This window comes from Cricetulus griseus, chromosome 6 (assembly GCF_003668045.3).
Source record: "Cricetulus griseus strain 17A/GY chromosome 6, alternate assembly CriGri-PICRH-1.0, whole genome shotgun sequence".
In the NCBI taxonomy this organism is placed as follows: domain Eukaryota; kingdom Metazoa; phylum Chordata; class Mammalia; order Rodentia; family Cricetidae; genus Cricetulus; species Cricetulus griseus.
Window position 1 is genome coordinate 103,739,497 of NC_048599.1, and position 16,433 is coordinate 103,755,929.

A 16,433-nucleotide genomic window follows, 5' to 3' on the forward strand; every position below is an offset into this window, starting at 1 on the left:
CTTTGATTTTGCATGGAAATGGGCCTCTTGGTGATTTGGGGGTTTCAGAATTTGGGCACAACAGTTTTATGCTAAACTGGACTGATGAGATAGCTCAATGGGTAAAGGCTCTTACCGCCAAACCTGATAACCTGAGTTCACTCTCTGAAAACCAAGTGATGGAAAGAGAACTCGCCAATGTTCATGCACACCTTGGTACCTGCTTGAGCACACACTTACACAATAAATAGACAAACAAATACATGTAATTTTAAAAATAAATTGTCCTACAACTTGCTTTTTCCAAATAATATATTTTGAGGATACCATTCCATGTCAACGTCAACCTTTTTTTAACACATCCTTAAATACACATATACACACAAGGTGTCAGCGCTTGATTTCACGCAGGAGGGTTATATTAAGCTAAGCTGAGCAGGTGAGATGTTTTGGAAAGCATATAATAAGTGCTAGGTATCACTACGAAAATATTTACCTCCTAAAACCGTTCCTATGTGCCTGGCACTTCAATAGTCCCTCAAGTCCTTGGTGCTCCTTCTTCCTCGTCCTTGAACCAATTTCTGAGTTCTTTGCAGCAAAGAATCAGAACCTATACTAATTCAACAATGATTCGCCGCAAACGCACCTATTTGGAATGACTCAGGCATCATTGGTTCTCTTGAGTCACCATCAGAGTGGTCACATTGTACAAGTTTCTCAAAAAGACATGCCAATGCAATAGCTCCAGACCGAGGGCCCAGGCGCATTTCACAGGCGTCGTCGGTACATATGTCTGTACCACTAATCACACAAGTAAAATGGGGTAAGAAAACCTCAGGCAACGACCCGCAAATCTCAAGGACTAACCACCCAGCGACATGGTCCAGGAAAGGACTGGTCAAACGTGTGTCTGTGTTTCTGCAGCGTGCATCGTGTGGATCGTGTGCGTGGGTCTGACTGAAAGTACGCACGCGCGTACCGAGTCCACGCGCGGATTTATCTCTGGGCGCGCAGCCCCGGAGCGGTCGGATTCCGATCGCTTACCTCTACGGACGAACAGGTGGGCGCCCATGGGCGCCGCCATGTTGGCTCCGGTCACGTGGCCAGGAGACCACTTCGCAGCTCCGCCCACTGGAGTAGCGGCGGGACCCAAGCCCAGAGGCGCCGCTGCAGCCGGAAGCGAGTGCGCGTGCGCGTGAGACTGCCTGTGGGAACAGGGGTTAGCGAGAGGCTCTGGTGGCCCGGCCAAGCAGCTCCACCTGCGGTCAGCTAGCTCCCGCCTCGAGAGGCTTGCTACGGCCCCGCAGCTCTTGCTCTGCGCCCTCGCGCCCATCTGGGATGGAAGAAAACTGTCAGGTAAGTGTGGCCTCCAGAATTTTTAGCATCAACATTTTGGTGCATGGAAACATGAAGTTGGGCAGGAAAAAGAACACAGTTTAGCGTGCAACATATAACACTTCGCATCGTCTTCCACTCTGTTACAAATTATTTCCCGGAAATTAGTTGAAAGGTAGAATTTGGTTCAAACTGATCAGCTGCCCTTTGCTATGTTAGAACCTAAATTACTCAGCAGAGACTCCAGAATACAATAGCTACAACACCTGTGTGCCCCAGTGGGCATCTTCAGGGGATTTCTCTTTCCCAGATTACACGTCCTGCTTGGCGTTGTTAACTGGTGTTGTTCCTTTAGACATTTACAGGATGACCCTGTCAGTATGCACAGCTCACACACAGATGAACCCCATAGAAAGCCAAGTATGAGTCAAGCAAGACAGCTGGTGTATCTTCGATGATACTCTTGCCCATTTTTACCACCACCTGCCCTTGTTCCGGTGTGGATTCCAGTCGTTCACGGACCACGGGTTACCCTTCTCGGTAGCCTCCAGTGCTCGGCACCAAACATGATGCCCCGAGGTGTGTATGCTGAAGGAGCCCAAACTGTGGGTTTAGCAGTTTCTGGACTATAAGGATTCTTTGTGAATGTGTGGATGTCTTCATTGATTTTTAAGACTCCTTTATGCTGAACCGGTATGATGGTGCATACATTTAATCCCAACACTCAGGAGGCAGAGTCCAGAGGATCTCTGAGTTCAAGCGAAGCCTGGTCTACATAGTGAGTTCCAGGACATATAGAGCTACATGAAAGAGAGACCCTGCCTTAAGACAGAACAAAACAAAACAACAAACAAACAAAAACAAAAGCAGAAAGGAATTCACAGACTCAACAAAAAATTAGACAATTCAGAAATGAGGAAAGAGAAAGCACAAGGCCTTCCTCGACACAGCACACCCAAGTCGCTCAGTCCAGACCTCTGCCTTACCCTCAAGTGAAGTCACCTGCTCTTAAGTTTTCCCCTTTCTACTCATCACAAACCTCAAATCTGAGACCGCTTGATCCAAGCTCGTCCTTTTCATTTGAGAATCTCTTAAATGCATATAGTATGTTTTGATCGAATCCACTGCTGTCACCTCCTACGATCTCCCATCCCTCTCCTCTAACTCTGCCCCATCTCTCCCACCACTTTCCTTTCCCAACTTCATGTGCTTTCTTTTTCTTTTTCTTTCTTTCTTTTCTTTCTTTCTTTTTTTTTTTTTGAAACCCACTGAGTCCACTTAATCCTGCTAGCATGCACATGAATGTAGGGCCATCTACTGGAGCACAAGTATCCTATCAGGGCCAGAAACCCTGAAGGAAATGGCCCCTCCCACAGTGGCCATCAATTGCCAACCCTCAACTAGGGATGGAACTTTGTGATCTCCTCCCGATCCATGTTGAGAAATTGACTGGCTAGGTCTTGCTCATGTAGTCATAGCTGCTATGAATTCATGTATGCATTGGCCCTGCGAGGTCAAAAAAAAAAAAAAAAGCCACCTCACAGCAGTCACCCAATTCCTCTGGCTCTTAGAATCGTTCTGTAGCTCTCCTCTTATGAAATGATTCCCTAAACCTAGGAGTAAGAGAATCTAATATATATGTCCCATATAGGGATGAGCAAAGTCTACCGTTTCATGTCTTTATATTAATCTCCATCTACTGAAAAACAAAAAACAAGACTTCTCTCATGAAGGTTAAGAAATGCACTAATATATGGGTATAAGGATAAGAACTTAGAGCTGGGCATTGGTGGCACACACCTTTAATCCCAGCACTTGGGAGGCAGAAGCAGGCTGATCTCTGAGTTTGAGGCCAGCCTAGTCTATAGCATGAGTTCCAAGACAACCAAGACTGCACAGAGAGAAAGAAAAAAAGATAAGAACTTAGGATGCAGTTTAATACTATGTCTATTTAGTAGAACAGTATATTCTCCCCTAGAGTCTATGACCTACACATCTATGGATGCTTGGCCTAGTTAACAGTACCATACAAGAGTGTGGAGTGGGCCTTAAAACCAATTCAAAAGTGACTGGTTGCCCCCATAACATTCACGACACTATTGCACCAATGGTATATCTTGTCAGCCAAGATATTATGGTAGCTTACAGAGTTTGCAGCTAAGACTGCTGACTGCTCTTCTCCCCTAGTGGCATACCTTCCACCATTATAAGGGAAATAATATTCTTGTAGGTTCCTTCAAACTCCTTTACTTACAAACTCTGTTTCTAGGGAGAGGATTTCTGAATGTGGTATATCTGTCCTCTGTGTAACTGAAACCCTACCTGAGGGTAGCAAAGGAGCCTGACAGTTGAGTACTGAGCTGGGAAGTGTGCAGAAGAAACTTAGAGTCCCTAGTAAAGCATCAGAAGGAGTAAAGCCCAATTTCAAACATCTGAAATAGAAGATGTAGTCATGCAATGTAGCTCAGCCAGCCCTTGGAAAACAAATGCATGATCTGTGGTATAATCCTATGGAGGAAGTCCACAAAAGTTCACTATGGAGGGGTTAGAGGTATAGCTCAGTCTGCACAGTACTTGCCTAGACCAGGGTTCAATCCCCAGCACATCACATAAACTGGCCATAGTGGTGCATGCCTCAATCCCAACCCTCAGGACGTAGAGACAGGATGGTCAGAAGTCACTGGTCAGGAAGTTGGAGTAGATGTGATCAAGGTACGTTGTTTATGTGGATAGATGGATGGATGAAATTGTCAAAGAGTAACCTATAAAGTTCAAGATCATTCTTAGCTACTTGTCAAGTTCAAGAACAGATACATGAGATCTTGCCTCAGAAAAAAATATGTCAGGGACATTGGTTATCTAGAGATGAAATATGAAAGAATTTGGGTGAACTTGGCTTTGGTATGGCCTCTCTCATCCCATGTTTTCCTGACATCATGTGCCCCCCAAATCATCAGCTTATGTGGCCTTTGCTTACTGACCAACAGGATGAAGGGCATCTATGATCTCTTGTCATTTTAACATTTGATAGTGATGGCATTCAAAGTATCAGAATGCTTTTATTTAGTCAAATCTTGTGTATGTGGGGAGGTATGTGTATCTATGTGTGCATACATGTTCATGTGTGTACTTAGGACAAAGGTCAGTGTTACATGGCTTTCTCTATCACTCTCCACCTTATTTTTTTCGACAAGGTCTCTTACCAAACCTGGAGCTAATTATTCAGCTAGACTGGCTTCCTAGAGACTTATGGGCATTGGCTGCCCCACAACTGATAGGTTATAGATAGATAGTCATGATGTTGCCCAGCTTTTTACATGGGTGGCTTGGATCCAAACTCAAGTCTTCACTTGAACACAGGCACTTCCAGTAGGCAATTTGCCAGCTGATGCATCATCTCCAGGCCCTGATTTTAATTTTGATCATTGTCCATGTATTTTTGCTTTATATATATAAATATTTTTTGCCTGAATGTATGTCTGTGTAACAGTGGTGTGCCTGGTGCCCATGGAGGTTGTGAACCACCATGTTGGTACTGGGAATCAAACCCAGCTTCTCTGAAAGAATAACCAGTGCTCTTAACTGCTGAACCATCTCTCCAGCACCCACCCCCATTATTTATGTATTTTAAATATTTTGATGGTGCCTGGGATCAAACATACAGCTTTATATATGCTAGGCAAGTGCTCTTGTGACTGAGCTATGTCCCCAGCTATTGATATTTTAGACCGGATCTGACTGTGTAGCTCAGGCTGGCTTCAAACTGGACATCTGACTCAGCCTGATGAGTGCTGGGATCACAGGATTGTGCCACCATGCTTGGGATTCTTAAATACAAAGTTGAAGACATTTTCAAAACCGTATTTCAGGGAAGAAAGGCTAGCCTCTTTTATGATGTCTGCCTGCACCTGTGCATGCATGTATAAGGCCAGAGATTGACTCCAGGTGTTTCTCTCTGTGTGCTCCATCTTTTTTTTTTTTTTTTTTTTTTTTTTTTTTTTTTTTTTTTGATAAGGTCTGTCGCTGAACTCAGAGCTTACTGTTTTGGTTATATGGGCTGGTCAGCAAGCCCCTGGACCTTCCTATCTCCACCCCTGCTTCCAGCTATCTCCACAACAAGCTTTTATGTTTTACCAAACTCTGGTCCTCATGCTTATACAGCAAGCTCTCTTATCCACTGAGCCATTTCCCTAACCCAAGGATGACTTGTTAATACCTCCATTTTCACTCTCTGGTATTCAAACTATTATTTTATTAACTTGTTGTGTGAGCTTTTTTATCTTGATCCTAAAAAAATACTGGTTTTTCTCCCCCCTCCCCTGCCAAGTTAGTGTGTGTGTGTGGTGTGTGTGTGTGTGTGTGTGTGTGTGTGTGTGTGTGTGTGTGTGTGTCCCTGTGTGTCCTTGTGTGTCCCTGTGTGTGTCCTGAAGCTATCAGAGGGCATGGCATTCCCTGGAGCTAGATTTGCAGGCAGCTGTGAACTATCTGATGTGGGTACTTAGAGACCAACCTAGGTCCTCTAGGAGAGCAACAAGCAATCTTAACTGCTGAGCCATCTCCCTATCTCTCTTCTACCATGATCTTGAAAAGGTGCTTTTTTCATTAGCCTCCTTCATGGGGATGGGTAGTTGCAGATTCCTAGAACTTGCTGGGCACCCAGTCTAGCAAAGTGATGAGCTCCAGGTTGGATAAGAGACCTTGGAAAGTGACATAAAAAAACATTGGGCAATCTTTGGCATGTATACACACATGCTTGTGCATGAATGCACATATACACCACACACTAAAGACTTGCTGGGCATTGTGGCACACACCTTGAATCCCAGCAATGGGAAGGCACAGGCAGGCAGATCTCTGAGTTTAAGGCCACATGATCTACAACAGCTAGGTATAGGCTATCCGGGGCTACATAGTGAGGCCCTGTCTAAAACAGAACAAAACACGTTGACTTATCTGAGAAATAAATCAAAAATTTCTCTACGCATACTTTTGAAAAACTAAACATTCCACCCTTTCCCTTTACTTAATATTAAAGATTGAGACCTGCATCTGCTGCCTCCTCCGGGTAAGACTCCCTGTGGGATGACAAAGCAGGCGACTCGGGTCAGCGCCCGGTGGAGGAGGGTGATGTTTGAAGAGTTGGTTTTTCCTCAGAAAGCAGCACTCTGAGGTGGCAGACTGGGGCTCTGTGCCTTCTGCAGTGCTGTGCAAACTGTGGTACCTAACCAGCTAATCCCCGGAGTTTTACAGCCACACACCAGAGTATTAGAAGGCACAGTAAGAACTCAACAGTCATGTATGTGAATTCTCTCTGCATGGAAACTGTGGTTGTTTCTAGACACATTTATTTCATTTCTAAGGTTATTCAGCATGTCTAGAGCCTAGAATGTTACTCTCTCAGTATGCCAGACACATTTGCATAGATCACCCACTCCCTTTGAAATGTGGTACCAAGAAAGCTTCGAAAAAGAAATTTACTATAATAACACAGCAATACTAAACCTGAATAAAGATTATTGCATATTAAAAAATATTAAAGATTGATGCATGTTCCCTTTGGCCTCATATATACTCAAGTTAGAATGATATAGAGAATACTAGCACGGCTCCTGAGCAGATAATGTGCAAATTCATGAAGTATTCCATATTTTTAGTTGGGGGAGGAGGAGAGAACGTGCTCAAAATGTATTGTATGAGAACAATTTGAAAAAAAAGAAAAAAAAAAGAAAAAAAATCAAGCCAGGAAGTGGTGGTGCATGCCTTTAATCCCAGCACTCGGGAGGCAGAGGCAGGCGATCTGTGTGAGTTCAAGGCCAGCCTGGTCCACTAAGCCACACAGAGAAACACTGTCTGGAAAAACCAAGAAAGAAAAAGTCAGTGATAAATAAATAACACATAAAAGATTTATGCCAGACAAGTTTTTCTGAAGTCGTATGTAATTTGTGATAAATTTTCATTGGTTTCTGTAACATTAAGTTTTAAATAGACTAGAGATTGTGAGACGTAAAAATAAATCTTCTTTGAAGGGCACAGATTAGAGTTTTACATATTTTCTGGAATTACCCATAATGAAGATTTTTTTTTAAAAGCTAGACTGTAAAAAATATTAGTAATGTTTCTGTTGCTGTTATAAAACCTCACAACCAAGGCAACTTACAGGAGGAAGAGTTATCTGGGTTTAGAGTCCCTCCTGATGGGGCAGCATGGCAGGCAGCAAGCAAGCAGGCGTGGTGTATAGAGCAGGAAGAGGAGTGCTCACATCTTCGGTTTAGGATGTGGAGAGAGAAAGCTGGCCATGGGGGGAGGCTATATAATCTCAAAGCCCTAGTACTTCCTCCAGCAATACTCAAGCCCATGAGGGACATTTCTCATTCAAATCAGCTCAGGGGCAAAGGTATGTGTCCTGTTTGGAATTTTGTTAACTAGACTCAAACTGCAGTTGTCTAGAAAGAGGACTCTCATTTGAGAAAATGCCTCCCTCAAATTATCTGTAGGCAAGTCTGTGGGGGCATTTTCTTGATTAGTGATTGATGTGGGATGGCCCATCTCCTGGTGGGTTGTTGATACCCCCAGGCTGGTGGTCATGGGTGCTATAAGGAAGCAGGTTGAGCAAGCCATGGGGAGCAAACCCGTAAGCAGCACTCTCCATGACCCCTGCTTCAGTTCCTGCCTCCAGGTTCTTGCCCCTGAGTTCTTTACCTGACTTACCCTCATGATGGACTACAACTGTAAGCTGAAATACACCTTTTCCAACCCAAGTTGCTTTTGGTCCTAATAACAACAATAGTAAGCCAGTTAGGACAAGATTTATAGAAACATTTGTCACATATGGACCCATTGTAAAGCTAACTGCACTAATGCAGTGTGAACTATTACTGGGTACAAAGTTGGTTGGTTCCCTGGTCAACTGGTGACTAGGGACCCACACAGCTTCCTGGGGCTTGTTGTCTAGACCTAGTGGCCTTCATACTCTCTTCCTGACCCTGCTTCACAGTTTTGCCCTTTGAATTTCCCCCGACAACTTAACTTTTTTATTTGATTTCAGGTTAATTTCTTAACCTTTTACTCTGTGGCTTGAGAAGAACATTTCCAATCCTACCCTTTAATTTGTCCAATTTTAGGATGAAGAAATGCTGTATTTATTTACATGTTTTAAGCCAAATGAGCATTTCTTCCCATGAGCCAGGAGTGCTGTATAAACATACTCTGTGTGCATTGCAGAGACCTCTTAGTGTGGGCTGGACCCCTTGTTCAGCATTGAACAATTATATGTTTGGGCAGGTGGTCTCTGGGGTACGCTTTTAAACAAACTTGTTGGCAAAGTATAATATGTCCTCCACCAGCTATTTGAGATAATCATGTATATGTTTCTGAATCATCTAGAAGTACATTTAGAAAAAATAGGTAAGTTCTCCACATTCCATAAATAAAGCACTGCCATGTGTGAGGCAGTTAGCTGTGAAGTGGGTTTCTCTTTGTTATTTGTTTGTCCTGCAAGACGGGGTGCCAGGACAAGAGAGGAAAGGAGTTGTAGTGAGATAACTGCCCTCCTCATCTTTTATCCCATTGTCTCAGTCCTAGAATTCCTATGCAAATGAAGTCCCATGAGCCTATTGAGCCACCCTGTGGAATTCAGAGTTTCAGAATCTAGACATTTATAGGCAGGAGGCGAGCAGATACCTTATTGCCTTCTCTTGAGCATTCTTTTTCCTTATTTATTTCTTTTTAATTATTTATTTATTTTGTTTTTTTGAGTCAGGGGTTCTCTGTATAGCCCTGGCTGTCCTGAAAGTAGCTCTGAACATCAGGCTGACCTCATATTGGCAGAGATCCACCTGCCTCTGCCTCCCAAATGCTGGGATTCAATGCATGTGCCACCACTGCTTGCCTTCCTGAGCATTCTTTAGGGGAAGGGGCCCAGTAATTTAACTGAAACATTGTCCCAAAGGAGTTGTTGCCAGGCATGCCAAGAACGGTGTTCTCTTCATACTGGTTTAAAACTTCAGCTTGAAAATATGGGAAATTGCAAGTGGTGAGTATATCAGCATTTTCTAACAATACCATCTGCCTTGGCAGAGTAGTCTGTGGAGCCATAGTAACACACAAGAAACAAGGCTTTCCTAGCCCTCCCCATCTCTTGAGGCTGTTGAGATTTAAACAGAGCCGTGCATTTGCTAGAGCTAGGGGTGTAGTTCAGACGATGGAGTGCTTGCCTAGCACACAAGAAGCCCTGGGTTCATAAAACCAGCCATTTTTGTTCAGGTCTATAAGCCCAACATGACAGAAGGCTCTGAAATTCAAGTCCATTCCCTGTTAAATAGCAGGTTCAAGGTCAGCCTGGGGTTATTGCAGCTTCTTTTATTGTTTTATGAAAAAATTAAGCCCTGGTAGATCCATGGAGTGATGGAGAAATGATCATCCAATCCTCTTCTCTACCTTACCAGATGGAAAAGATGGCTCATCTTTTAAGCTCCTCCTTATTCCTCTGTGTACCTCTGTCTTCCTCTGAGTCCACCAGAAAACTCCATGGTACACTCCATTGGCAGTCTTGAGCAATAACACAAACAAATCTCCTGCAACATGGGCTACCTGAGATCCTGTCTCAAACAAACAGGCAAAAAAAAAAACAAAAAACAAAAAACAAAAAAAAAAAAACTATGCATTTGTCCAATGAGCTCTAAATAAAAGTGTGAACAATTAGATCTGCTATATTCCCCCAACTGATAATTCCTGGGAAAGTAGCACTTGCTTAAATACTTTTGGAGAGAGAAAATTTCCATTATAGTAGGGGGAGAGTTTCAAAGAAAATTTAGTTATTGATCACTAAACACACAAGTGCCCACTCTAGGCTCCAAAGAGGTATAATGTTGTGTTCCTTCTTAACGTCACTGCCCCTAGACCATCCATGGCAAAGGACTAAGTTATAAGCTTCACTGAGCAATGTCAAATGTAAGGATGTTACAATTGTAGCCATCCCTAGCAGACAAGAGCTGAGAATAAATTTGGAGCTTAAAAGGCACAGGTTGCAGAAAATTGTACCTGCTGGATCTCCTTCACTGCCTGCAAAGATGAATAGGAGAGGAGGACAGGAAGGGGGACAGGAACGCTTCCTTTTGTGTTCCTCTGCCATACTAGCATACGGATAGAGTGGAAGTGTTCTCTTGTTGCAAGTTTGTAAAAAGTCATTTGAGGTTTTTCCTTTTCTGTTCACATGTATAATATTTGCTCTTAAAAACATTGCAAATTTACAGGAATGCACAATAGTAATAGTAACAAAAACCTCCCAACGTGCTGCATAGGCAATGACAGTTAATGAGCTGTTTGTCCATTAAGACCCTTTTCTATGCATATTGCACTTGTATTTTTCCATCATGACTTATTCTCTTGTTTATGGATGGTTTTGTTTGTTGTTGAATATTTAGTGTGTTTTATTTGAAATGTATGGTCCCACATGACAGTGTGGAGAGTTCATTTGGCCATTAATATCAGAAGTTGAATATTTGTGTGTGATTTTCTTTCTTGCTTGCTTTTCTTTTTCTTTTCTTGGTTTTTCGAGACAGGGTTTCTTTGTATAGCCCTAGCTGTCCTGTAACTAGCTCTGTAGACCAGGCTGGTCTCAAATTCACAGAGACCATTTGCCTCTGTTTCATAGTGCTGGGATTAAATGCGTGTACCACCAGCAGCAGCAGCAGCAGCAGCAGCAGCAGCAGCAGCAGCTTTATGTAATTTTCAATTTTTCCTTCTTAAAGTGTGAAGCTTTGTAGTCCTTGATCGGTTAATCAAAAAACTTCAGTAAGCAGCACTTGGTCTGCCCAAGCAGGAGGATTAGCAGTTCAAGGCCAGCCTGGGCTATACAACAGACCCTGTCTCAGAAAAGGAAAGGGCCTGGGAGCTGCAATGTGGAAATTACAAAATAAGAGTTTGATAATAGAAAACTAACCCACCCCTCCCCCTACCCACTCCCGCCACACATACACTGGCTGCAAAACTAAGCACTGTGGTGCACTTGAGACCTGCTCCCTCCCTTAGCCAATTCTATATTCAAGACTGAGACTGGATGCAGAGTGGAAGGCATACACTGCAACTGCAAGCGCCTCATTGCTCCCAGCAGCTTTGGCCTCAGAAGTACCCTGCCTGGAGTGCATTCTCCGCATCTGATGCACAAGCACTCACACTTGCTCTTTCTTGATAAAGAATAAAGACAGACAAGTGGCAGCTGCCGCAGGAACAAACAGAAAACAAGCCTCGCTGGCACCCCAGCCTTCACAAAGGCCAATTCAGAGGCCTGCAGACAAACGGAGCAGCTGAAGACTTCGGCACGGTCACCTGCCCAAATGTTAATTGCACATTTGAAGGACTGCCTAGGTGAAACTGAGGATTTAACCAGAGCACATTTCCAACTGGCCTTTCATTAAGATGGACAAGAGAATGCAGATGAAGAGCTGGAGATAGGGATAGGATGGTGGTAGCACATAGCTTTAATCCAAGCAGTAGCAGATGTTTGAGGCCAGCCTGGTCTACAGAACTAGTTCCAGGAAAGCCAAAGTTATATAAAGAAACCCTGTGTCAAAAAACAAAGCGAAAAGAACTGGAGATGGCAGCAAAGGTCACTGACTGCAGCACTGGCCCCACCTAATTCCAAGGCGACCACAAGGGCTAAGAAGATGGCTGGAGGAAAGAGGCAGCCCTTTTCCAATCTGTGTACGTTGTGATATAACTGGAAGGTGTTTTCACTTTTAAAAGTATTAATACTTTTTTGTTTGTTTTTTGAGACAGGGTTTCTCTCTCTATTCTGGAACTTGCTCTGTAGGCTAGGCTGTCATATGTGTATACTGTTAAATCTAGGTTCCACATATGAGAAAGAATATGTATGTGTCTTTCTTTCCACTCATTAACCTTTTTTGTTCCTTTAGACCTCTCCTATCACATGTAAGTATATAATTATAATTTATATAAATATATATAATCTAGATTCTGAATATGGTAGAAAACATGCAATATTTGTCCTTTTTCCTTTCTTTCTTTCTTTCTTTCTGTTTTTTTTTTGTTGTTTTTTGTTTTTTGTTTTTTGTTTTTTTTGAGACAGAGTTTCTCTGTGTAGCCCTGGCTGTCCTGGAACTTGCTCTGTAGACCAGGCTGGCTTGAACTCAGAGATCCACCTGCCTCTGCCTCCCGAGTGCAGGGATTAATGGTGTGAGTCACCACTGCCTGGCCCCGAACATGGCTTATTTCACCTAACATGATCTTCAGTTCTCTCCATTTTTTTTGCAAATGAGCCAATTTCATTTTTCTTTATGGCTGAATAAAACTTGATCGTGTATTTCTACGTATCATTATTCATTCTTCTGAAAAAGGGGCATCCAGGCTGGTTCTGTATCTTAGCTATAGTAAATGGTGTATCAGTAAACAAAACTGGAAATTGGAAAATAGTTTAACTGTGTCTATAAGGCACTCCTTGTAGTTTCTTAAGTAACCCATCAGATGTGATTCCACTTCATTTCTATTGCTTTCTATTTCTCCAGAGTTCACGAAAAGCCATCAAATTATGTTAACTTTTAGAGCTTTAGCTGCACTGCTAGTGCCCACTCTTCATAGCACCAAAGTGTCAAGGATGGAAACAATTTAAAAAATTTTTAATTACGTTTTTATTTTTCAATTTTTATGTGTATGGGTGTTTTGCTTACATGTATGTCTTTGTACCACATGGGTGCCCAGTGCCAGAGGAGGCCAGAAGAGGGCGTCAGATTTCCTAGAACTAGAGTTACAGATGGTTGTGAACCACCCTGTGATTATTGAGAATTGAGCTTGGGTCCTCTGAAAGAGCAGCCAGTACTTTTAACTACTGAGCTGTCTCTCCAACACTTTATCTAGGAGTGTGTGTAGGGTGGGGTGGGGGTGTGTTCAAAGGATAGACAACTTGTAGGAGTCACTTTTCTCCTCTCATTGTGTGGGGTCCTTGGTATTGAGCTCAGTTTGTAAAGCTTTGTGCCAAGCAGTGTCACCCAAGAAGCCACCTCACCTACCCACAGTTTTTCTTTAGTAGAAAAAATTTCGTATCAAAATGTTCGCCAATAAAGTACATGCTAAACTGATTCCTTTGAGAATCAAAGAAAATTAGCATTATTAGTGTTGTTTTTGTGTTAGTGTTTTGTTGTTGTTGAGACAGGGTCTCACTATGTATCCCTGGCTTGCCTGGAACACACTGTGTAGACCAAGCTGGCTATAAACTCAGACATGTCTACCTCTGCCTCCCCAATGGTAGGTCTAAGGAAGGCATGTGCCATCACATCTGGCTTTAGGATTTTTCTGTGGCTTATATTTTTTTCCCTTTGGCAGTCATATAAAGATCAGCTGCTGAAGAATATAGTAATAAACTAAATTTTAATAAGCACTCAGGAAGCAGAGGCAGGCTGAGCTCTGTGAGTTCCAGTGAAGTTTGATCTACATATGGAGTGCAAGGACAGCCAGCAGCACCTAGTGAGACCTGCCTCAAGAACAAAGAAAGACAGACGATTACTAATAGCAAAGGGACATGTATGTAGGATATATTTTTCATTGGACCTATCATCTTTCAAGGCCTACGATGAAAAGCGATGGTTTCCCATCCTGTGTGATTCACCCCAACCCCTTAGAACTATCTCTTCAGTTACTGCTCAAAACCACACTAGAGTTGATGGTGTTTGCACTTTGGCCTTCTAGTACTCTTCCCCTGGAGTTCTGATTTCCTATTCCGGTTTGGATCAGTGTTATTCTCAGACAGGCTATCCACATGCCACCCAGAGGTTTCTTTTTATTGGAATCAGATTAATTTTGCTTTTTATTCTTTAGACTCCAGTTTTAAAGCTCCTTTTGGAGCTGGGGATTGAATCGAGCCTTGTACTCAATCAGGTAAATAATCTGCTCTGAGCTACATCTGACTCCACCCCATCCAGTCTCCAGTTTATCCTTCAAAGCTCTTTGATTTTGCCTCCATGTTGCTCCAATACATCCATGAATTGCATCATCACAGAGTGAGATTTCTAGTCTCACCTTTGTAATTTAAGAGAAGTGAAGTGAGAAAGATGCCATGTAACAGGGCTCAAGTAGGTTTTTTTTTTTTTTTTTTTTTTTTTTTAATTAGGGAAAGGTATAAAAGGAAAAGGCGAGGCGGGGGGTGGGGGGGACTGGCCCCAGGGGACAGAGTGAGGAAAGGAGGTGAACAGACAGAGGGGGGAGAGAGAGGAGGATGGGAGGTGGGCAGGGCTCTTTTAAAGGGGAACATAGTGAATTGCACAGGTGGTGCTCTTGGTGGCTGCAGCTGAGCATATTCTGTCAGAACCCCAAAGACAGGACAGTACAGATGCCTGAATACTTCTAAGAACCATTGTAGTTGGATATTTCTGTCCTGCCCGGTCCAGGTTTCTCTTACATCCACTGGTCCCTGCAGCTGCTAATTAAATAATCATTCTGAGGCTTAATGTTAATGCCAATGGCTCAGGCATATTACTGACTAGCTCTCACTATTAAATTAACCCATTTCTATTATTCTATATTTTACCACAAGGCTTGTAGCTTGTTACCTCACGTCTTGCTACATGGCATCTCCCCGACTCTACCTTCTTTCTCTTCATATCTGTTTGAATTTCCCACCTGGCACTGTTCTGCTTGGTCATTGGCCAAATCAGCTTTATCAACCAGCATACAGGACATCCCACATCAAACCATCCTTTCTTTTTTTGGCTCTCCAACTTGACTGGTAATTTAGATGTAGCTTAACTTTGAAAGTTTTTGTCCTACTGTTAATGCAGTGTGATTGATATGGCTAGTGAAGTAAGCTGTCTCATCCAAACTTTCTTAGACTGCCAGCCTGTAAATAATGACATGGAGACATGCTAATTATGAAAGCTTGACCTTAGCTTGGGCTTTTTCCCAACTAGCTCTTAGAACTCCAGTTAACCTGCTTCTATTAATCTACATTCTGCTATAGCTCTTACCTTTTCTCAATAGGGGACATTCCAGTCTGCTGGCAAACTCCCCATCTAGATTCCTCCTCTTCCTCTCTCTCTGGAGATCCCACCTATCCTCTCCTATCTAGCTATATGCCATTCAGCTCTTTACTAAACCAATCAGTGACACATCTTCACAGTGTACAAAAAGATTATCCCACAATGGGCTAGTGTTGTTAGGCCCATGATATTTGTATTTTCCCCATAAAAATTTAGGACATTTCATTTTCTACTCCATGCTATCAATAATATAGCATAGGTCAATTTTTTAAAAATGTTTTGGTTTTTTTATGGGTGGTTTGCCTGCATGCATTCTGTGTGAACTACATGCCTACCTGGTGCCCATGGACCATATCCCCTGGAACTGGAGTTAACAGTTATGAGCTGCCATATGGGTGATGGGAATTGAACTGGGATCTGTAACCGGTGTGTGCTCATCTCTGCTAGGCCATCTCTCCAGCCTTTTACACCTGTTTTTTTGATGTTAATACCTGTTTACTTAAGCACATTCTAAACACCAAGCTTTCCCTTACCATGGTTCTGTATAAAGCAGTTTATTTTACTTAACTTCATTAGAAATGACTATTAAATAATAATTTCTCATCACTTTAACTTCTTGATGTATTTCAGCACCATGGTAATATTATAGAAAATACTTAACAAGTACATTTTTATTACACATGGTGTTAAGTGTTTTACTTTGTGACAAGCTTTTGCTATGTAGCTCAGGCTGGCTTGAATTTATGACCTTTCTAGAGCTGCTTCCTGAGTGCTAGAATGATAGGCATGTACCATATCCTGGCTTCAAATTGTATTTTTGTAATATTTGTTATGTGTTAACATTACTTATATTTTATGCTAATATCTATTATGCTAATTTTAGGGTGTACCTAGTTTCTGGTTTTCCTTCTGAAATAAGCAGTGAAGATAGGGAGGAGTTTATTTAAGAATAGCCACCTCATTTCTAATGTAGAAAAAAGTCATACAGAAAACCAGCAGAAGTGGGGAGAGGACCAACAAAAACATATGAAAATGCTATAAAGAAACCCCTTACTTTGTAAGCTGATTTTAAAAAGTAATTGCTAGACAGGAAAATCAAGATTACTAAGATGCCCACAAAGAAACGTGTTTTAA

General features: G+C 42.4%; 1 protein-coding gene, 1 long non-coding RNA gene and 1 other non-coding gene across 4 annotated transcripts in view; 2 read left to right on the forward strand and 1 right to left on the reverse strand.

Moving 5' to 3' along the window:
• The window catches only part of Metap1d (methionyl aminopeptidase type 1D, mitochondrial), a 72,812-nt gene extending 71,573 nt beyond the window's left edge, over positions 1–1,239 (reverse strand). The window contains exon 1 of one of the 2 annotated variants that reach the window (XM_027420198.2): positions 1,024–1,239. In XM_027420198.2, the coding sequence (XP_027275999.2) occupies positions 1,024–1,063 (40 nt within the window). In that variant the 5' untranslated portion in view covers positions 1,064–1,239. The remainder of the gene's footprint in view (positions 1–1,023) is intronic. The other variant, XM_035446394.1, reaches the window with a different exon arrangement.
• Positions 1,167–2,846, forward strand: LOC118239061. Its single transcript, XR_004770496.1, has 2 exons — positions 1,167–1,335; positions 1,670–2,846. It is a non-coding gene; the product is annotated as an uncharacterized LOC118239061 (long non-coding RNA).
• Positions 2,847–6,861: 4,015 nt separating this feature from the next.
• Positions 6,862–6,966, forward strand: LOC113836290. Its single transcript, XR_003486356.1, has one exon. It is a non-coding gene; the product is annotated as a U6 spliceosomal RNA (small nuclear RNA).
• The last annotated feature ends 9,467 nt before the right edge of the window (positions 6,967–16,433 follow it).